Source organism: Gracilinanus agilis, chromosome 4 (genome assembly GCF_016433145.1).
Source record: "Gracilinanus agilis isolate LMUSP501 chromosome 4, AgileGrace, whole genome shotgun sequence".
NCBI classification, from domain to species: Eukaryota; Metazoa; Chordata; class Mammalia; order Didelphimorphia; family Didelphidae; genus Gracilinanus; species Gracilinanus agilis.
The window spans coordinates 110,587,229-110,610,099 of NC_058133.1; the positions used below are offsets into that span (position 1 = coordinate 110,587,229).

The following is a 22,871-nucleotide window of genomic DNA, read 5'->3' on the forward strand; positions in this document are numbered from 1 at the left end:
TATAAAAAATGGATTTCCCCAGAGAGTGTTTCCGTCCAACACTTATATAACCCAGAAAGAACCAGAGGAGCCCAGCGCGCTGATAACCAGAATCTTTGGGGCAGTGAAATCTCAGAAGCCATTGGAAGCCTCTGCTAGCCGCTGGCGTGAGGAAAAGATTCAGCTGTGTCTGCTTGCCCAGCCTGGCCCAGCAGTAGGAGTGAAACCTTCAGACTCTCTAGACTCGCCAGAAGTGGCTTTCCCCACGCCAAGGTTCCGCGTCCGGCCCTTCCCTCTGGAAGGCGCTGGCGAGCCTGTCCCCCTCGCGGTTCTTTTGTTTTGTAGTCAGCCAAGTCACCCGTGGAAGCTCCACGAGTGAAGAGCCACACGCTCCGGTCCCAAGCTGCAGCAATCCTTGCTCGCCGGGAGACCCCGGGGAGCTCTCCTCCTTCGGCCCGCTTCGCCTCTCTGGGCCTCGGCTGGCCCTCTGTAGGATGATAAGGAGGCTCAGGGCTCCGGGGAGACTCGATTAGAGCTGCATCCACGGTCTCCTCCTGGGCCTGCACAAGCCTCGGCAAGGCACCAAGACGTCCAAGACCCCGGGCGGGTCACGTCACCCCCTGTGCCTGGCCCTTCCCATAATCCTGGCTTAGGCAGAAGGTCTGGGTTAGGCCAGGGATCTGAGTGCCATCCAAGGATTTGAAGGACCGTCCCCTGAAAGAGGAGTTCAATGACTAGTGCTTGGCTGGGATGGCCAGCCAGCCTACAGGACAGGCCTCTGGGCTTGGAATCAGAAAGCCCCGTGTTCGAATTCTGCCTCGGACACAATCTTCTCTCAGCCTCAGTTTCCTCATTTGTAAAATGAGGATCCTTCTAGCATGTGGGATTAGAATGAGGATCAAAAGAAGAAAATGTTTTGTCTCTCCTTTTTGTGAGTGTTATTATTTATTTTTTTACTTAGAATATTTTTCCCTGGTTCCATGATTCCCCATCGTCCCTCCTTAAAGCACCGTGTTAGCACTATCTGCAAAAGAGATCTAAGTGTATATGCCTGTGTCTAGGTAAATATAGATTTGTTTCATATGCTCTCTCTCTGAGGCCAGAGAGGCCCTCTTGTCTCAAAGGCTAAAGCTAGGACAGCCGGTGACTTTTGTGAAAGATCTACGTGAGGGGCGGCCAGACACCCCCTGGACACCTTCCTGCCGGTCGGAGCTTCCCAGCGGGGGGGATCCCCTCACAGGCTGGCCCTGCCAAGAAGCAGGAAGGAGGGGAGGGCCTTCAGGAGCGCGGCGATGGCGGCGCTCGTCCCAATAGCATTGAGGGAGCGCTTGGCGCCGCGCCGGGGTTTCCGTGGGTGTCTCACCGATCCCGGAGCCGGCCAGCCAGGGCTGGGACGGGGTGGCCTGCTCTGCCTTTGATCGGGCCTTCCCCTCCCCAGAGCGAGATTCCTGGATTGTGAAGCGATGGCCAGCGCGCCCCACAACCCCCTCACGCGGGCGCTCTTCCGGCCCCCTTCCAGAGCGGAACAGAGGCCGGAGGTCTGAGGGCCTGTCCCGGCCCTCGGCACGATGGGAGCTCGGCTCTGGCTCTGCTGCGCCCCGGCTGCCTTACTGTGAGGCTTTGAACGCTCGTGAAGGCCTTTAGAGGCTCCCCCATTGGCCTTAGGAAGCTGCCGCGGGCTTCTGAGCAGGAGCATGGGCCGTGGGGACGATGGGAGGAGCCCGACCCGCCGAGGGCGCCCAGAGCTAACACCAGCGCCCGGCCGGGGGGAAGGGGAGAAGCTACTTCCAGAAGAGGCCCGAGCTGTGCTCTCCATCCTGGGACCAGCCTGTCCGGGGGCGGCCTCTCCTCTCCCAGGCCTGGAGGCCGGCACCTCTGCAGGAAAGCACAGGGGGTAGAGGCCTTGAATGCCAAGCAGAAGTCCCGGCGAGCCGTTGGGGGGTGCTAGGTGGTGAGTAGGAAGAAGGGGTCGGCAGGGAGAGTCCACCAGCAGAGGCAGCGGTGTACAGGAGCCTCGGCCGGGATCTGGACAGAGCTGCTGGGGTGGCGCTTGGGGAGCCCCGAGGCCCTGCCCCATCCCGGCTGGTGACCCTCCAAAACCCTCCTGCGCTGGCCCTGTAGGACGCCGACGCCGGAGGAGGCCTCTGAGGCCCGCCTTCAGGGCTAAGCTCGGCTGGCCTGATGGAAGTCCATGTAGAGGCCCTGCCCAGTGTGGACCTGGGGCCCGGCCAGATGGCCGCAGTGACCTCAGGGGGGACACGGTCCAGGGACCCTTGGAGCGGGGTAGGCCGGTCTGGGGAGCCGCGTCCCAGCGCGAAAGGCTGGCGGCGTGCTCTGGAAGGGCCCCTCCCGGCGCCGCCGCTCACCCGGCTCTCTGTGTCTTTACAGCAGTGCTGTGACCTCGGCTACCACGCCAGCCTGAACCGGGCCCTGCGCACCTTCCTGTCGGCCGAGCTCAACCTGGAGCAGTCCAAACACGAGGGCCTGGACGCCATCGAGAACGCCGTGGAGAACCTGGACGCCACCAGCGACAAGCAGCGCCTCATGGAGATGTACAACAACGTCTTCTGCCCGCCCATGAAGTTCGAGTTCCAGCCCCACATGGGGGACATGGTGAGTCGTGCCCCTTCCCCCGTCTGCGCCCCCCACCCTGGCCTGCTCTCCTCTGGGGACGCGCCTAACCGGCGCCGCCGGGGCGCTTTCCCCCTTTGTCCGCTTCAAGAAAACCAAACCATTTACAATTTGCTTCCATGACTGGGCTAGGAAATAGGAGCTTCCGAACAGAAGGGCTCGTTTCGGGGTGAGAGGTGGCCACCCCGTGCAGGGACACCCCCAGAATCTCCGGTGGCCCGGACCCCTCCTGTGCTGAAGGCTCCTGGCCTGGAGCAGCTCCCTGGGGTGTTAGCCCTGCGGCCCCGCCCTTCTCCGGACACCAGGTCCTTCACCCCGCTGCTGGCGCCCTCAGGAGCTTCCTTCTCGCCTGGGCACGGGGCTCCCCGGTGCTTCTCAAAGGAGAGAGCTCCAGCGGGGTGAAAGCTTCAAGTTTTCTGCCTCACCTTTAGATGGGTCAGCAGCTCCGACTGCTTATCCTCAGAGGATGATCCTCCTCTTCTTTGGGAAAAAGCAAAGCAAACCTCACCCTGTCTGAGAATCGGCACCAGGCCACCTGGCGGGGAAGGGTCCGAGGTCTTCTCGGCGCCTGGCCTGGTGCTCTCTCCACGGAGCCACCCGGCTGCCCCGATGATCCTCTTCTGGTGTAGCCTGAACGGCCCGGCCTTGCTGGGCCTCCTGCAGCCTCTTGCTCCCCTTGGTGGGAAGGGAGTCGGAAGTGCGGGCAAAGAAAGGGAACTGAATGGAGTCTTGGTGCCGCTGAGGCTAGTGTGCTGGAGGCATTTACACAGAAGGCACTGAAGCTGGCAGAGAACCCCCAGTGACCCCAGAGATCCGGGGGAGCGAGGCCCCCCAATCAGAGGCCAGACGAGCTCGGGAATCCTGAGAGGCGATTGGCTCTGCTCTCCGTGCCCCCATGGCTCCCGGGCCTCAGGATGCCTGACGGGTGACATCAGACGGCTGGAGAGCCTCAACCTTGGCCGTGGCCTGTGCTGGCCGCCCCGCTTTCTCTATTGTGTCTATTCCTTCAGGAGCCACAATGAAGTCAGCCCTCGAGATCTGAGGGCCGGCCGAGTCCAGCCCCTCGGCCGGGGGAGGAGGTCAGGTCAGATGGTGGGATTGGAAGCCCGTGGAGAGAGAGGTTCTCGCCCAGCCCCCTCCCCTGAAAAGTGCGTCTGTTTCCTCCCCGAGGGAATGGTCCGAGGGGCGTCTGCACCTTCCCACTCTTGGGGAGGGGCGCAGGGCCCGTGGCTGCTCATAGGCCTCTCTGTGGGCTGGCTGGGCCTTGCTCTACGAGCTGCCTCCCAGGCAGGCTCCGCTCGGCCATGGCAGTATTCACTGTGTTGGGGGGCCCTCGTCTGCCTGAGCCTGGTGAAAAGGGCTTAGAGAGGCTTCATCCTAATTCTTGTATCCAGATGGATAACAAACCAGGGTAAAAAGAGGGCCCTTTGGAAAATCCCAGCCCCCACCGCATTCTCCAGCTGCAGGGCTCTCGGGCCAGCACCGGACCTGAACTTTTCTCCTTGATTGAATCAGATTCTGTGCATGGCCTGAGAGCATAAGCATGTGCTAGCTGCCAGTGACATTCCCCAAAGTGAGGTCGCCTCCTGACCGCATTCTTTTCTGCTTTGTCTCTGAGTGAAATCATGGGTCAGAGGGCAAGGTGGCCCCTCGGACCTCCAGAAAGAAGTCTTTGATTGACCAAAGCATGGCCCCTCCGCAGCCGGGGCCCCTGACAGAGCCGGGGCCCTCTCCTTCCCTGAGAAGCAAGATCCGAGGCATGATTTGCCGGTCACCCTCGTGTCCAGAAGGAAAAAGGGGGAGCCTCCGGGCTCCAAATGGTTTCCTCGTCCTCCACCTTTCACAGGACATTGCATTCTGGAAGCGTTTTGGAAGCTGGCGTTGGCTTCTGTTGGGTTACGCTTGAATGTGATTCGCTTTATTAGCGGGGACTCTGACTCTCCAAGCCTCCAGCAGAACCGTGCCCTCTCCCTGACCTTCTCTCGGTGCTGATTCCTCTTGGCAGGCCTCCCAGCTCTGTGCCCAGCAGCCGGTCCAGAGCGAGCTGGTGCAGAGGTGCCAGCAGCTGCAGTCCCGACTGTCCACCCTGAAGATCGAGAACGAGGAGGTGAGTGGCCCGTCCCCTCGGCTTCCCGTGCCTCGTGTGGGGAGGCCTCGGCAGCGTTTCCTGAGCCAGCACAGGCTCGTCCTTTCCTCTAGTCCCCCATCCTGCCCTTGAACTCCAGGAAGTCCCCGTGGCCAGCCAGAGCTCCACGCTCAGCCCCTGCAAAATGGCCTTTTTCCCTGTACACGGTTCATCGAAATGGCGCTGGAACCACCCCCTCGGGCCTGCTTTCTCTAACGTTTTCAGACAAGTATGGCCTCTGGCTCTGTCCATTCAAATGTCTCTGCCCCCCCCCCCCCAGGGGAGGGCCCACTTCCTTCTGTCTGTGCTCTCATGAGGAGGAGAGGGAAGGGAAGGGAGGGAACGAGCGCTTTCTGTAGTGCCTGTGATGGGCCAGCCTCTGGGCTAAGCATTTTCCACAAAGATGATCTCATTAGATGCTTCCGATAACCTTGGAAGGTATGCACTATTGTGGTTAGTACCATCCCCGCTTTACACTTCAGGAAAGAGGCAGACATTCCAGGGACCTGCCCAGGGTCACCCAGCTGGGAAGCGTCTGAGGCCAGATTGGAGCCCAGGACCTCCCGTCTCTCTGCCCGGCTCTCCATCCTCTGAGCATTTTATGAAGTGCCTCCTTAGTGCCAGGGATCCAGAGGTAGCCTTGCTCAGGATGGAGTGTGGATGCCCTCTTTTAGCCCAGCTTTACGTGTCGCTCCAGAAAATAAACTGTCGCCAAATACATCCCTCCAGAGCCCTGCCCTCCTCCGCTTGGATTCTTCTCTCCTTGTCCCTTGGCGTGGAAGCGTGGCCGGGACGCGTGTTGTCGGCCGGCCTCTGTCCGCCGCCCCCTCGGGCCCCCACCGTCCTGCTTCACAGCTTGTTTTCCCTCTCCGGGGCATGACAGGTGAAGAAGACGATGGAAGCCACCCTGCAGACCATCCAAGACATCGTGACCATCGAGGACTTCGACGTGTCCGACTGCTTCCAGTACAGCAACTCTATGGAGTCGGTCAAATCTACCGTGTCCGAGACCTTCATGAGCAAGCCCAGCATCGCCAAGAGGAGGGCCAACCAGCAGGAGACGGAGCAGTTCTACTTCACAGTAAGGCCCTGGGGTGTGGCGCGGGCAGCGTGGGGGCCGGGGCAGTGTGGGGGCGGGGCAGCGTGGTATGGGCAGTGTGGGGGCCGGGGCAGNGGCAGTGTGGGGGCCGGGGCAGCGTGGCACGGGCAGCGTGGGGGCCGGGGCAGTGTGGGGGCCGGGGCAGCGTGGCACGGGCAGCGTGGGGGCCGGGGCAGTGTGGGGGCCGGGGCAGCGTGGCACGGGCAGCGTGGGGGCCGGGGCAGTGTGGGGGCCGGGGCAGCGTGGCACGGGCAGCGTGGGGGCCGGGGCAGTGTGGGGGCCGGGGCAGCGTGGCACGGGCAGCGTGGGGGCCGGGGCAGTGTGGGGGCCGGGGCAGCGTGGCACGGGCAGCGTGGGGGCCGGGGCAGTGTGGGGGCCGGGGCAGCGTGGCACGGGCAGCGTGGGGGCCGGGGCAGTGTGGGGGCCGGGGCAGCGTGGCACGGGCAGCGTGGGGGCCGGGGCAGTGTGGGGGCCAGGGCAGCGTGGCACGGGCAGCGTGGGGGCCGGGGCAGCATGGGGGCCGGGGCAGCGTGGCACGGGCAGCGTGGGGGCTGGGGCAGCATCAGGGCCGGGGCAGTGTCCGGCTCCCTCCCTGCCCGAGCCTTTCCGGATCTCACCCCCAGTGAGGGAGCCTCTTGTTTAAAGCCGCGCACGCTCAAGCCACAGTGCCGTCCAAGAGTTGAGGCGGCCCCCAAAGGGCAAGCTAGCAAGACCTTCATTTTCAGGAGCCTTTTAACAGCCAGCAGGCTTGCATTTAAGAGGTTTCCTCCTCATCCATCCCCCGGCTCGAAGGAGGAGGCTATCCAAACCCCTCTCAGCCAAATGAAACTCCAAACTCTTTAAAGTCTGTAGCCTCAGGAGAGCTGGGCCGATGTTTTATAACCATTGTTGGGAAAGTTTTCTTCCTGTCTACCCTAAATCTTTCAAGTTGCAATCTAAATCCATCATATGAATCACCTTTTTTTTTTTTTTTTTTTTGCAGAAAGTATCAAAAATACTTTTTATCCATCTATTTCTGTCTTCTTATAGCCAAGCTGGCTCTTTAAAAATTGTATTAACAGGTCTTTGAAAGATAGTCATTGACTTTGCTTTTTATTGTTATTGTTCTTATTATTTTACCTTTTAAAAAATTTTATGCATTTTTAAAAATATTATTCCATATTTACATGATTCATTTTCTTTACCTCCCCTCTTCCCTCCCCCTTCCCAGAGTCAACAAGCAAAATTTTTTTAAACCCTTATCTTCCATGTTAAAATCAATATTGTATATTGGTTCCAAGGCAGAAGAGGAGTAAGGGCTAGGCAATGGGGGTTAAGTGACTTGCCCAGGGTCACACAGCTAGGAAGTGTCTGAGGTCAGATTGGAATCCAGGACCTTCCATCTCTAGGCCTGGCTTTCAATCTACTGAGCTACCCAGCTGCCCTCTGGCTTTGCTTTTTAATAATCAAGTTATTTTAGTTTTGCCAAATAGAATTTGATGCCTGGACTAAAATTTATTTCCTCATCTTCTGACAATCAAAAAATTAAGTGTGCAGATATGGGATGAAATACAACTAGTGAATAGACATGCTGAGTTGAATGAGAAGAATTAACTTGTTTCACAGTCAAAAAACAGAGTCCATGTGCTCAGTAAAACGAATTTCTCCTCCAACTGGAATAATTTGTGTTTAATTCTGTATTAAATACTGCCCATTCCCCATTAAGAACTAATGATTTGCTTTAAAAAAACAATAAAATCCTTTTTAAGGAGTATTGTGGGTTTTTAAAAAAATTAGTTGCCCAGAACCTTTTTCCATTTTATGTTGTCCAAGAGTAGAGAAGACAAATGAGCAAGAAATTAACCTATTAATACAATAATGAAGTCTGTTCTCTACTTAAACAGTTGGGTTACATGAAAGAACATCCTGCTGAAATCCATTGAGGGAAACTGTGCTGGGTTTATATTATTCTGCCTTAGAATCCATACTTAGTACCATTTCTAAGACAAGTTAAGGGGCTCTGAAGGAAGGAAGGAAGAAAGGAAGGAAGGAAGGAAGGAAAGAAAGAAGGCAGGCTGGCTGTCTGGCTGACTGGCTGATGCTCTAAAGCTATTGATTTGATTTTTCTGACTAAAAAATATCTGAGGGGCATCCAGGTGGCTCAGTGGACAAGAGAGCCAGACCTGGAATTCCTGGGTTCAAATGTGGCCTCAGATACTTCCTAGCTGTGTGACCCTGGGTAAGTCACTTAACCCCCATTGCCCAGCCCTTACCACTTTTCTGCCTTGGAGCCAATACTTAGTATGGAGTCTAAGACAGAGGGGAAGAGTTTTAAAAAGGGGGTGGGAGGGGCAGGACTTGGGATGAACATTAGAAAGAACTCCCTGGGTGTCTGAGGGATTTTCACACCACAGATAACTTTGGAAAGAAGCTGTAGAATCTTTTCTGAAGATTTTTAACATGTGCCAGGCGTCTATCTGGATTGTTGAGATATGCCATTGCTTAACTGGTTTAATGATCTTAGGATGTTTTAAAAGGTTTTTTATCTCAGATATATGTATTTTTTTAAACCCTTTTTATTGTAGCAGGTAATTGGGTTTAAGTGACTTATCTGGTCCAAGGCCACTTTTGAACCCAGGACCTCCAGGCCTGGTGCTTTATTCACTAAGCCGCCTAGCTTCCCTTTTTTTTTTTTCTTGACTTTTTTTTTAAAGTCAGAAAAGCCACATCAGTACCTTCAGAGCATCAGTCAGTCCTTATTTATTTATTCATTCATTCAGAGCCCTTACCTTCTGACTTAGAATTGGTACTAAGTATGCCCTTTTCCCCCCAAACCCTCACCTTCTGTCGTAGTCAAAACTAAGTATCGGCTCCAAGGCAGAAGAGTAGTAAGATCTGGGCAGTGAGGGTTAAGTGACTTGCCCAGGGACATACAGCTAAGAAGTACCTGAGGTCAAATTTGAGCCCAGCTCATATTGACTCCAGGCCTGGTGCTCTGTCCCCTGGGCTATCTTGCCACCCCATCCGTCAACATTTATTAAGTGCCTACTCTGTGCCAGGCACCGAAACCGCCCAGACACACAGTCCCGCAGAGCAAGCTGAGGACAGGCCTCAGGAAATTGTTGCCTGGGGTGCCGGGGTCCGGAGGGTGGCCGAGGCCTCTGGCGGGAGGGAGCCGGGGAGGAGAGGGCGCTCTTTGGGTAAGGCGGGGCCTTTGTTCTCCAGGATATCTGGTCCGAGGGCTCCTCAGCTCTGATTCTTGCCGCTCGCTGCCCCTTTCCCAAGGAGGCCGGCCCAGGGCCGCTCGGGCTGTCAGTGACCTCTCGGGCCGCTCTCCTCCCCGGGTCCAGGCAGCGAGCGGCTTTTGTCTTGACCTGTCTAGTGGAAGAGGGAATTTCTCATTTTCCTAGACAGGCCCTCAGAATGCTCCAAATAATTCATAAAGCGGTGACAGAGACGTCCAAGTGGGCAGCCCTGGCTGGGGGGTGTCTGGGCGAGCCACTGTCTGGATTAGGGGTGCCTTGACAGGTCTCCCCAGCATAGCCAGACCCCCCCCAAAGCCAGCAGGTTTGCAGATGTCTCTCCTGCCTCTGACCCCTCCAGGCTCATCCGTGTGCTTCTCTCCATCCCTCGTGCCCCAACACACGCGCGCACAGGTCAGCCGCAGAGCCCCGGCAGAGCTCGTGGGTGTCACCCCGTCAGGGAGGGGCCATCCGTCACAGCACCCACTTTGTGGTTGCCGCCAGGATGCCCTGTAATCCCCAGATGGCATCCTGGGAATGAGACACTTGGCCTGCAAAGGTCATTCGTATGTAGAGCGGGCTGGGCCGGGCCGGGGGGGCTCAGAGATCGTTTGATCCGCTCGCCTCATCTTGCAAATGAGACCCCAGAGGTTTAAGGGAAGTGATGAGGCTCAAATGCCCAGCTGAGCTGAGAGGGCCAGCACTGGAACCCGAATCCCGGAAGGAAAAGCTGAGTGGCAAGTTCCTTCCCAGAACAGATGCATTCTGTGCATTTTCTCCCCTGTGAGCCATGGAAGGTTCAAGGGAGACTGTAGAACAAGGCCCCGCCTCCAACCCAGATAGTTTTCCAACACTTGCCTTTTCGTCGTTGTCCCTGCCTCACACTTGGAACCCTGGGCCAGGGTCAGGAAGCCCCAGGTTAGATCCTGGCCCTCTCCCTGCTGGCCAGGTGACCCTGGCCAAGTCCCTTAGCCTCTCTTTCATTCACTGTGGGCTGGCCTGAGTGCCGGCTAAGGCCTCGCGGCTCCAGAGTTAAGGCACTGTGGCCCCCTGACAGCAAAGGCTTCTTTCCTCAGGATGGAGCTCTGCAGGGAAGCTCTGGAACTCCCTGCCTTGGACGTGCCTTTGCTCTTTAGTCAGTGCCTTCTCTCTATAGCACCCTGGGCCAGGAGCCTGGGCACATAGAACATTTGGGGAGACCCTCCTGCTGCTCAGGGACACTGGGCCTGGCACAGGGCCGGGATCAAGTAACGCCTGTTAGAGAGCTCCAGACCTGCAGTCAGGAGGACCCAGGTTCTAATGCAGCCATAGATCCTTCTGAGCCGTGTGACCCTGGGCCAGTCATTCAACCCCATCTGCCTGCCCCTTGCCCTTCTGTCTTAGAGTTGTTACTGAGATAGAAAATGAGGGTTTTATTAAAAAATGCCTGTTAAATCAAGGACCCCTGTGCAAATAATTAACAAGTTTCATAGGACTTCGTGATTGCAAGAGATGTGAAATATAGTCCATGCCTTTTACTTATTTATCTCTTTCCATCCATCCATCCATCCATCCATCCATCCATCCATCCATCCATCTGTCCATCCGTCTGTCTATCGATCTATCTATCTATCCATCTATCCATCCATCCATCCATCCATCTATCTATCTATCTATCTATCTATCTATCTGTCTGTCTGTCTGTCTGTCTGTCTGTCTGTCTGTCTGCCTGTCTGTCTGCCTGTCTGTCTGTCTGTCTGTCTGTCTATCTATCTATCTATTTATCTATCTATCTATCTATCTATCTATCTATCTATCTATCTATCCATCCATCCATCCATCTATCTATTGATCTATCGATCTATCTATCTATCTATCTATCTACCTACCTACTCATCCATTTATTTTAAACCTTACCTTCTGTCTTAGAATCAATATTAAGTATCAGTTCCAAGGCAGAAGGGCATCAAGGGCTGGGCAGTGGGGGTTAAATGACTTGCCCAGGGTCACCCAGCTGGGAAGGTCCATGCCTTTTATCAGAAAGTGCCAGGAGCAGAAGGCACCCTCGGTGACCGGCCCCTGGCCAGCGACAGGGTTGTTTTCTGCTGCTCTGCTTTGTAACTCTCCCTAAGTTCTGTAGTCACTTTGTAGCGGGCAATTGAATAAGCAAAAACAACTGAAGGTTCTTCGCAGTATGGGGGTACAAGTGGGGACCAGACTGTTGCTTTGGATGACTCTGTCACCTCCGTTCTTCATGGCCGTGAAAGGCTGTTTGAATGGACCAAGCCGCGCTCCCGGACCCCCTGCACTCAGGTTAGGGCACAAGCAGGAGAAGGAAGCAGCGTAAGCGAAGATGCCTCTGCCCCATCGGCAGAGCCAGGAGACTGGCTCCTTAAGGTTTGCTGTTCTATGACTTCCATCTGACAGCTGTTTCCTGCCTGAAGGGGGAGAAAAAGATAGGAAGGAGGGGGGTTTTATTGTGCTTGGTTGGCAGGGGGAAGCCAGTCACCATAATAGCATCCGTGTGTCTCGGAGCAGGGCTTGGAGGAAAATCACGGGGTCCCTTGATCCCTCCTTTGCCTCTCCTGCTACTTTAGAGGTGTTTGGCTTGGGTCTGGTGTGGTTCCTAGGAAGAGTCTTAAAAAAAATTAATCTTTGAAAAGCATTTCTGTGCCTCCATAATTCATTAGGTAAAGGGCCACTGGCTTTCTGCTTTGATTCCTTTTTCTCAAGTCAGTGTGTATGCAGGGAAGAAGCTGAGACATCCGGGGAGTGTGAAGGTTGACAGAGTAGGTGAGAGAGAGAATTTAAAGATGGAGCATCTCTAGATGCCTGAATGCCCCAGCTTTCCCCATCCATTCACAGGAATTGAGGTGCCCTTTGAGCCATGTGGCTCTGACTCAGCCAGAGGTCTGGCCATTTATCGACTTGCCTAAGGCCAGTTGCCGGGGCTGCTAGATGGGAGCATTTCTCTTTATTCATGTTATTACCAATGTAGCTTCCATTCAGGATGACACATTTGCTCTTGCAGGTATCCCTTTCACATTGGGACTTTCCCCATCAAGGTTTTGAACTATCTTGGGTCAGCATAAAAAATTAAATAGGAATTTTCGAAGAGTTTTGCAGAAGTCACAGATGACACATGAAAGCCTACAAATGACACAGAAAAAGCTTAGAAACTCAGAAATACATCAAATATATGTATAGTATTGTATGATATCAACACATCTTATCTTTTAGTACCATAAATGGGCACAATTTCTTTTTTAAAATTAAAATAAAAGTTCAAGTTTTTTGAAAAGAGCATGAAAGTCAGCACATGACACACAGGGAGTTGAAATGCAGAGATATCTTATTTAACATTGGTTTTTATGTGGCCTATGACCAAATACTTAACCCAAATTTTACAGTAAGGTACTATAGACACCCCATAAAAAGAAAAAAATTCAAGCTTCTCTTCAAGCATGGAGGGAGGACCAAACAATTTTCCACAGATTTTTCTTATCGCCGGGGTACCTCACCCCAACCCCTGCAGTTTAGAAGGGATACCTGTACTTAAATATAATCCTTGCCTAATTGATGCTTTGCAGCTAAGGAAAAAAGAAATCTTTTCTCTTGCCTTGGAGCCAAGTCTGATGGGGGTAAACACTGAGGGAAATCTTATACATAAAAGCCTCTCATCTCATTAATCCAGGCCCTAGGTCATTAAGCAATTTGCTCAGGATTAAACAGCAAAGCCAAGACTAGTACCTGCTCTTCTTCCTCCTGACCTAGTGAGGGATTTGGACCTTGATTGAATCATCTATTCTAACCAGGTTTTAGTTCACACTGTTTACAAAATGGCTTAGAAGTATTCAAAATGATGTCAAGATTACGTTTTCCATACTTCATGGTATTGGGGGTGGGGTCCTTTCAAATCTTGTCTGGCCCCCAGGACAGCTAGCTTTTTCAAATGTATTACATATATGCCATGAGTCACAAGGAGGTGGGGGTTCTGGGGAAACTAGATGGAGATGGGGTCCCTGGTCTCCCTGGATTCTCGGAACTTCCTTCTATTTTTGGCCGAATGATCTTGGAGAAGATGCTTCCCCCTTTCTTCCTTTGTTCTTCCATTCGGGAAGAGGAAAACATCAGACAGGAGTGATATTTCTCAGGAGTTGGGGGGAATTAATTACTTAATGTTGGTAATGAGCTTTGAAGACAGAAATACCAAGAGCTTACAAGTCTTTACAATGAAGGTGGTCTCAGCGAGGACTTCCTATCGGTATTTGTGATTCTCAGAGAGATGTGAGCCTGCCCTACACACAGGGCCTTTCCTAGTTCTCTGACCTCTTTCAGACATCATCAGAAAAGCCATCTATTCCTTTTATGACTTCGACAAGCTTTGCCTATTCAATCTGTTCTGCATTAAAAAAAAAAAATAATCCAGTGGCACAGCTCCCATCTCAGCTCCTGAGGGTAAAGGCATGATTATTCATCTCAATCTTATTTCTCAGAGAGCCAAGAGCTGGTTGCATAGACAAGAGTGTGCAAATTTAAAGTAAAATGGTTGAAACTGTTCACAGAGTAGAATCTGAATCATTTAACTTTTTTAAAAAACCCTTACTTCCCATCTTAGAATCAATAAATATTGTGTATTGGTTTCAAGGCAGAAGATTGGTAATGGCCAGGCAGTGGGAGTTAAGCAGCTTACCCAGGGTCACACAGCTAGAAAAGTATCTGAGGCTAGATTTGAACCTAGGACCTCCTGCCTCTGGGACTGAGCCACCTAGTCGACCCCCCAGAACTATTTAACGTTGGCCCTAACTGGGCACCATAAAGCAAAGCTGCCCAGCCAGGGTGACCAGCCTGCTCCTTGGGATGCAGGTCATACCTGGACACAATCCGAATCCTTCAGGATGTAAATGGGATGTGAAAAGGTAATCCGTCATACCTCCTTATGCGATAGTTATTTATTTTAATGGGGACCTGACTGACAGCTGGAGCTAATGAATGAACTGTGAACACGCACGGAACAAAAGGTTCCCGGCATCCCCACTCTGGCCGTGAGGGAGGGAGTTTGCATCCAGCCCCTTTCAGGATCAGCCAGCCTGGTTAGGCTTTCAGCTTCTTGGGGAGGATTTCCTCCTTCCCCGGGGCCTCGGTGGTGGTGGTGGGGAGTGGGAGGGAGGGCTGACGCCAGGGTCCTGGCTTCAGATCCCTCACCTCTGGGCCCTGAGCTGCTCTTGCAGGCCTCACCGTGAGGCACCGATTGCTGATTAGGATATCACCCAGCCAAGACTGACAGCAGGTGGAAGCGCTAGCCGTGGGAACAGATGGAGCAGGGAAGCCAACAAAGGAATCTTATTTCCTGCAGATGTGCCCCTGCTAGAACACTCTGGGGCCTGGGGGCACGAACAAGAGGTGATCCCCAGGGGTCCTTTGTCGTGTCCTGTGCTTCCTGACCCCTTCTGGGGGTTTTCCTGGCAAAGATACTGGAGCACTTTGCTGTTTCTGTCTCCTGTTCATTTTATAGATGAGGAAACTGAGGTAAACGGGGTTACCCAGCTAGTAAGTGTCTGAGGTGGGACTGGAACTCGGCTCTTCTTGGACCATGAGTCCTGAACTCGCTAGGCCCTCCGCAGCCTGCATTTGTATGAAATGCCCCAGAAGCCCTGGAATGTGGTCCCTTCACGTCTCCTTTCTCCCAGAATCCTTGTCTCATGACAGTGCTGGCAAGATCCAGGGATCAAAATCCTAAAATCTGACTTCAGCTTCAGAGGTTGACCAGTCTGGATGCATGCCACTGTACGTCAGTATGTGCTCATTGTGTTCATATATTCTGTAACATTCCCCTTAGCTTCTAAGGTCTCTTTGAGTGATGAAGAACTTCTTATTTCAACAAAGCAGCCCATCCCACTTTCACGCATCTCAGATTGCTTCAGAGCCTTCCCTTCTTCAATTGAGCCACCATCTCCTGCTCGTCCTTGCTCTTCCCTCTAAAACTAGACAGAATAAGGCTAGGCTCTTCCCAGCTCTTCAAGGATTTGAAAGCAGCTCTCATGGATGTCTCTTAAGACTCCTCTAGGCTGGGGGACAGCCGGGTGGCGCAGGGGATAGTCAGGTCTGGAGATGGGGGTCCTGGCTTCCCATCTGGACTCAGACACTTCCCAGCTGGGGGACCCTGGGTCAAGCGTTTAACCCCAGTTAGCTCGCCCTCACCGCTCTCCTAAGACAGAAGGTAAGGGTTTTTTTGTTTGTTTTTAAATGATGCAGTGGCTAGAGGACCTGTCGTGGAGTCAGGAATATCTGAATTCTGTTCCTACCCTTGGTATGTAGTTGGTTGTGTCCTTCTGGACAAGACTCTTGGGGTCTCCAGGCAGCTCTTTAAGACTGGAAAATGCAATGCCATGGCTGACCATTGGGGAGGGGAAATTCTTCACTGAGAACTCTGTCCCAGAGACATCTGCCTCGGTAGAAACTATTCTCTCTCACTGGCAATAAATCCCAGGTCCAGAATCTCCCCCACTGACCCCTTGCTCCCTGCCCTCACCCCCTCCCAAGAAAGAGAAACTCCAGGAGAGTAGCCTTGTGCCTTGAAAAGAGGACAGGGTCTGAGGGGGAACCCAGCCCTGCATGCGTGACCTTGGCCTAGTCCCTTAAGTTGTAGGAAATGGACCCTTCTGTCCTGTCCAGCTCTAGATCTAGGATTCCCTGGGGTCCTGTTTCCTTCTTCCCTCTTCCCAGCTCCATTCTGGGAAGTCATGAGGGAATCCGAGCAGTAATGAGCAGCCCATTTTCCAAACGCTCCAGAACAAAGCCTGTCCTTAATATCTCCCCTGCCAGCTCCTTGGGGTCGAGCCTGTGGGGGAAGGAGCCTGGCATGTGGGTGACTGCAGAGAGGGGGCAGGTTCTCTCCAGGGCTCTGGAAGCTGGGACAGCTAACCTAGAAAGGGGCTCAGGGACAGGTTCCCAAGCAAATGGTGGCCACAGCAGCGTAGGTGGGGGGTGGCAGCCGTCCATCTGACTTAGAGCATCCTTTCCAGAAATGGAGTCCAGAAAAGCTCAACCATCTAGAACCAGGGCAATAACATGGGATTTCTAAATAGTGCCGGCGGCCGGCCCAGGCTAGAAAAAGGGGAGCAGGGCCCATCTGATGGGTCTCCGGAGAGCCAGGCCTGTCCTGTGCCATCCGGCCTTGCTCCAGCTTCTAGGACTTGGAGATCCAGTTGGTCATTGAGTGGGAGAGGATGAAAGAGGATTCAGTCTGAGCTTCTCCCAGTTGTTATATTGTGTTGGTCAGAGCTGTCTCATTTCCATAAGGTCTTCATGCATCCAGAACTGGGGGAGGGAGTGGGAGGGGAACCCCCAGCCCCTCCCTGCAAATCTAAGAAATTCTAAGCCTTCTCCAAAGCGGCAAAGTGCAGGCGAGGGGAGGGAGGAAGAAGCTGCTTGAGATATGACCTCAGAGGAAGAGGCTTTGCATCCCAGGCTCCTAATTGGGGCAGAGGCTGGGCCTGTCTTTGGGGTCCCTCCTGGGGTCGGGGGAGCCGGGTGGAGAACTTCCCAGATTGCAGCAGCCATAACAAGTGACAGATGTGTGTCCTTACACATACCGGAGAGGATTAGCCCCATCCAACTTGGTCTTTCTGCTCGTTCCTCCGAGGAAGCTGAAGGAGGAGATGATGGTGTCTGAGACGACTCTAAGAGGCCTCAGGAAGGGAGGGGATACAGTCATTGTGGGCCCAGAAACTTTGAGCTAAGCGGGCCTGGCCCTGATTTCTGCCCTGTAAGCACTGGCCCCTGTGCCTAGAGCCTCAGGGAAGTGAAAAACAAACAAGAAAGCCAATGCCAAGGATGACTTTGGAAAGTGATTCACGGAGCTGAGCCGGCATGATTTCTTTTTTCTCTGGTCTGGTTTGATTGTTCCTTTTCTCTTTTCCTCCCTCATAGAAAATGAAGGAGTATTTGGAGGGCAGGAACCTCATCACCAAGCTCCAGGCCAAGCATGACCTTCTCCAGAAGACCCTGGGAGAAAGTGAGTACAGGCAGGCACTGCCACGCTCACGGTTTGGGCCTTCTGCCTCTATCCCAGCTAAGCCAGGCTAAATGCACATGCTCGTGTTTTATGAATATATTTCTTTTTCCAGTCTGTTTGATACAAGAGCAACATCCTCCCTCTCAGCCCCCTTGCCAATGACTGCTTGAGTAATGGCAAAAGGGGAATGCTTAATGAAGCACTAATGGGCATCATCTATTTGTTTAAATGGAGCGTGCTTGCTCTCCACCCACCCCCCTTGGCCTCCTCTGCCACAGCCAGGGTAAGGGGGCTGATTGATTATTTATCATCCCCAGGCCTTGTGGGAGAGGCCGAGACGGGTGCAAGGAAGCTGGTAAACTGGAGCTCCCAGCGCCACATTTTGCATCCTAGATGATGCTTTTTGATGGGCCTTCTACAGAAGGCTTTCCAGAGAGAGGGGGGAGGAAGCAAGGGCAGAGGCTCCCGTGCTAGAGCTCTGAGACGCCCCATACATTAGCGAGAGAAGAACAGACCAGCTTTGCAGACACCATTTGCCAAGCATCACTGCCCCCGCTTTGGGTCCTGAAGCAGAGGAAGCAGCAAGCCTGGGTTATGTCACCGGCCACTGACCCCAGCCAGATCCCCAGAAAGGAGCAGGGCAGGATTCCGGGCAGACCCTCTGGACTTTCTCCACACGGCTGACAAGCAGAGAAGGCAAGGTGAAGGAGTGTCCCTGCTGGGATTGGCCTCTGCCCAGCTCCTCAGCCTCGCTCCGTGCTGGCCCCCAGCTTCCTGGGGTTCCCAGGTTTGCGCTGCCTCCGAGGGCCACCCTAACCCCAAATTCATGCCACGCTCTGTGTCTGCTCCATTTCCGTGCTTTCCTAAGTCAGGAGGAGATCACAGAAGATCACACAACCCTGCACGGGTGGAATTCTTTCCTCCTCTCAAGAGCAAAGCAGCACTCACTCATTCAGGCTTTCCTTCAAGTCTCTCCTGAGACTAACCTAGAGAATGTGGGCTCCATCCTTCACCTGGGTAGTATGGACAGACACACACATCGTCTACACACAGGCAGGCATGCATACACACACACACACACACACACACACACACACACACACACACACACACACACACACACACACACACACACACACCCCGTCAGCCATTCCCAAATAACGAAAGGCGTTTCCACCTGCTTTAATGAAGATTTTAAAATCTTTTTTTTTTTTAATTTTTTTTTTAAACCCTTAACTTCTGTGTATTGACTTATAGGTGGAAGATTGGTAAGGGTAGGCAATGGGGGTCAAGTGACTTGCCCAGGGTCACACAGCTGGGAAGTGTCTGAGGCCGGATTTGGACCTAGGACCTCCCATCTCTAGGCCTGGCTCTCAATCCACTGAGCTACCCAGCTGCCCCCTTTAAAATCTTTTCTACTGTGACCATTTCTTTCACGCTCTCCCATGGGCCCTATCCCACGCACCACAAGAACTGGACAGGTTTGGACATTGAGAACGATCTCTATTCACAGAAAGCCTTTGCTCTCCAGCTCTCAGATTACTCTTGGGATATCAAGGAGAAAGAAGGCTCAGTCTTATTTTCAGCAAGCTAGAACTGTGATTTCTTTAGGGTAAGCAAATTTGAACAGCCTCTAGAGACAGCCCTTTCGGTCTGAGACCCTAAGACATACGCCTACATGCAGACCAACTACATAGAGTACAGCAAAAGAATGGGTGACCATTTATTATTTTTGCAAATTACCTTAATCTAAAGATGACAAGTTCCAGCAATTTAAAAAAAAATAGCAGAAGATTTTCCTATCTGCAAGTCATTATGTTTCTGGCTTCTGCATGCATTTGTCACCATAATGCAAGTGCTCTTGTTGTTGCCACTGAGGGATAATTGATGTGTATGAATATTCCAGGGTGGAAATGGGACAGATGTTGAAAATAATGGCTCAGAATAATATTTTTGCAGATGAGAGGTTGGTGTCAGGAGGGGGAAGGGCTATATAAGACACATTCAACTCTCATCAACAATTAGCAACCTTTAAGGGGAGGGGGCGGTGCGTGCACTCTAATCCCCCAGCCTCCCTTTCTCCTTTCAGATCCTTTTCTTAGAGTGGGAAGGAGTGTGGGAAGCCAGACATTCTTGTCCTAGCTCTAGCATATGCTTAGAGGGTCTTCCCTCTCTATACCTCACAGCCTAGGGGATTATTTTAAGTAGACCTTCTTCTGGTTGTGCCAGCATGGCCTTTTCCCACCATCTTATCAGGCTTTGGGGTTGAATTAAAGCAAATGTAGAAACAAATAACTATCCCCCCAAGCCATCCCCAGCCAACTACCTAGAATGCTCCCAATGTTTACCAGTCAACAAGGACCCCTCACTCCTGGATAAGTTTCTCATTTTTCTTCTAGCCACTTGGAATCTGTTTATCTTCTCCCCCTCCTCAACCTGCCAGTTCCTTCTCTTAAGCTGTGAAGAGCAGAGATTGGCAACCTGAGGGCACAGGGGTTCACCCCCAGAAGGCCATCTCAGAATGGAGGAGTCCCGGCTGTTCTTCAGCATTTCCTACCCTCAGGAGCCTCCTTTGTGCTAGAGAAGGTTGTTCCTTTTTAGGAGAAGGGCTCTGGGGAGCAAGTTCACAGTCCTTCTTCTCCAGAGCTGTGTCCTCCTCTCCCCTTGACTACTGCCACCCCACCACCACTTCCCCCTGACCTTCCCCTCAAATGTAATTCACTTCCTTCTCCCACGGTCTGGTTTCTGACCCTCTTCTCTGCCCAGCTCCTCACTCTCCAACACAGACCTTTTTGGCTTTTGTCTTTCCAACAGGTCAGCGGACAGACTGCTCTCTGGCCAGGTAGGCATGACTGGGGACAGCCCTAGGCAGGGTTGGAGGGCTGGGAACACCGGTGGGCTGGGGAGTGGCACTGGGTGATGATTCTACAATAGAGGGCCCTCTTTCTCTCTGTCCTGCTGACCCCATCTGGCCTGAAATGGAACTGGGATTCTCAGAGAGTCTTAGGGAGAGTGTGTGGAAGGAAGGCCCAGAAATAGCTCTTGTAGGGAAGGTGAGATGCTAGAGCACCTAGGAGGCCCAAAATGAAGGCTGGAGGCCGCTTCCATCCTGGAGAAGGGAGATCTGAAGGGAGCGCTGGGTTCTTGGAGTCCATTTCTCGCGGACTAAGAGAATACAGATCCTAATTAGTGGCCATTTCCTAGTACTGAAATATCCTTCAGAGTGAAGCAGCAGCTTCTGGGAGAAATCTGGCTCCCCCTTGGGGACCCCAAAGCCTTCTGAGGGCCTCCGCTGCCCGAAGGAAGCCCTAGAGATCTCCAGGAAATGCCCTTCTCCCAGGGCCAGTGCAGCACCCTCGAGGCTCCTACCTTTCTCACTGCTGATAGCCCTCAGATGCTGGAAGCTCGCTGACTTCAGCAGTGAAAAGAGCTTCCGTGGGCAGGCCTCCTCGGGGACTTCTGTTTCAGCCCATCCTGTCAGCTACTTGCATCTGCCAACACAAACAATAATCCAGAGGCCATTTGTAATTACAGACCCATTATTTAGAATAGCTTCATTTGCCTGTCATCTTTTTTCCATATGGATTATAGTGAAGATCCCCATGAATGTAATAATCTCTCTAACTGGAGGGAAACAAGATAAGAGAGTTTCTTAAAACGTATTATGGGGAGCATCTGGGTGACTCAGTGGATGGAGAGCCAGGACTAGGGATGGAAGGTCCTGGGTTCCAATCTGGCCTCAGACACTTCCTAACTATGTGACCCTGGGCAAGTCACTTAACCCCAGTTGTCCAGCCCTGACCGATCTTCTGTCTTGGAACCAATATATGAGGTAATGATTCTAAGACAGAAAGTAAGGGTTAAAAAAAAAAAAAAGAAAGAAAGGAAAGCATTGTAAAAGAGGGATCAAAGATTAGAACGAGTCCTCCTGAACTTCTTAAACTAGAAAAGACCTTAAGAGGGGCCTCTGGCTCTGAGTGGCTCTCAAAACTCTGGAGTTTTTCCTGAACCAAACTGAATATAGTGAGGAAATGTTTAACAAAGTACATAAAAATACGCTGTTAGAGATGAAGTGCATTTGTGGTTGTCTCAGTCAGTTTGTGGTCAGCCAGGGGCGAGGTGACCCTCGTGCCTCCTGGAGCCCAGAGGCTTCTCTGGGGCCTTCCTCGGTGACACTTCCCAGGGCCTCCCCGCTTTCTCCTCCAGAGAGGCGCTCCTGCACGTCCTCCCACTGAACCTAGAGCGGTGGGTGCCCCAGGCTGGGACCAGGAGGAGCTGCGCCCCTGGTCAGGGTCGCTGTGGTCAGCCCCTGAGGGGGGCGGCCAGGCGCGGGATGGGGTCTCCGAGCGGCCCGAGGGGCTTCCCTGTCTGCTTTTCCCCCCCTGGGGAGAGGGCAGTGCTGCCTTGGCCTGCGGGACAGGCATCCTTCTCACCTTGGCCCCTTTCTTCTTCCTTTCTCCTCCGCTCCCGGACGGCTCCTCGCCAACGCCTCGGGCCCCGCAGCCGCCGAAGCTCCACCATAAGGAAACAGGTAAGGGTGCCTGGGGAGGCCTGGCTGAGCCCAGGCCCTCCCCTCCCTACGGGGGTGCCTCCCAGACCAATGCACAGTACTCATTCTAAGGAGGAAGGGAAGGGTTCAAAAATATACTGAGTCTGGGATCCAAGGCAGAAGAGGGGCTCGGCAGTGGGAATGAAGTGTCTGAGGCCGCATGGGAACCCAGGACTTTGTGCTTCCAGGCCTGGTGCTCCAGCTCGTCGGCTGCCCGGGCACACCATCTTTAAAGACCCCACCCCAGGGGTCCTGGTGACGGTCCGCAGCGCAGGCTGTGTCCGGGCTCGCTGTAAAACAGCGGGCGGGCTGTTACTCCCACAGCTTCGGCCGTGGCGAGTCGTTTCTGGGCCGCTGAGCCTGTCCAGAAGCGCCCGAGCGGAGGCGGGCAGCACCTGCAGGCCCCTGGGCACCCCACGGGGTCCTTCATCCCCCAAATGAAAGGGTTCGAGTAAATGAGCCCAACGGCTCCCTCTCGCTCGCCTGGGCGAGACCGTAGAGCGTCGAAGCGCAGCTCGGGGTGTTTCTGTTTCCTTTGTGGCTTCGGGGTGAGCCGGCGGGGCTGCTTTTAGTTCCAGTTCTGTGGCCTTCTCATGGGAGACACGCAGGGTATTTTTAGCGTGGCAGGGCCGCAGGGAGGAGCGGGACGGGAGCGCAGAGGCGGCTGCCCCAGGGTCGGACTGTTGGCGCTTTTCTCCCCCTCATCTCCCATCTCAGGATGGGTTCTAGGACAGAAGAGCGGCAGCGTAAGCCGTTGGGGCTCAGGGACCTTCCAGGGTCACCCAGCTAGCGCCTCCCATTCTGGGCACCGAGCCTCTGGGGTAGCCCACTTTCCTGCCGGGCAGTCACCTCTCAGGTGTTCCAAGAATCACCAACTGCTGCAACCTCTCATAATAGCGAGCCTTGCTAGGGCACTTTAAGGTTTGCAGAGTATTTTCACGTCTCATCTGATCCTCACATCGGCTCTGGAAGGTGGGTGTTCTCATGGGGCCCGTTTTACAGATGGGACGAGAGTAAGTGCTTTTTTCAGCTAGTCAGTGTTCCAAAGTAGGATTTAAACTCGGGTCTTCCCAGTGTGTTCTTATTGGAGGCTGGGATGTGGATACTCTAAAAATTCCATTTATCTTTGAAATGCATTGTATTGTGGTGGTGGTGGTTGTTATCTAGCAAGAGCAGATTTGTTACCACAATCTTTTCTTTTCTTTTTTTTAATAAGCCCTTACCTATTGTCCTAGTAACAATTCTGAGAATGAAGGGCAAGGGCTAGGCAA

The 22,871-nt window shown here is 53.3% G+C and overlaps 1 protein-coding gene across 2 annotated transcripts in view; it reads left to right on the top strand.

Moving 5' to 3' along the window:
- The window catches only part of SRGAP2 (SLIT-ROBO Rho GTPase activating protein 2), a 232,911-nt gene that overhangs the window by 172,996 nt on the left and 37,044 nt on the right, over nucleotides 1-22,871 (top strand). Inside the window, exons 7-12 of one of the 2 annotated variants that reach the window (XM_044671582.1) lie at nucleotides 2,368-2,592; nucleotides 4,616-4,717; nucleotides 5,619-5,816; nucleotides 16,967-17,051; nucleotides 19,866-19,893; nucleotides 21,555-21,582. In XM_044671582.1, coding sequence (XP_044527517.1) covers nucleotides 2,368-2,592; nucleotides 4,616-4,717; nucleotides 5,619-5,816; nucleotides 16,967-17,051; nucleotides 19,866-19,893; nucleotides 21,555-21,582 — 666 coding nt within the window. The remainder of the gene's footprint in view (nucleotides 1-2,367; nucleotides 2,593-4,615; nucleotides 4,718-5,618; nucleotides 5,817-16,966; nucleotides 17,052-19,865; nucleotides 19,894-21,554; nucleotides 21,583-22,871) is intronic. The other variant, XM_044671583.1, reaches the window with a different exon arrangement.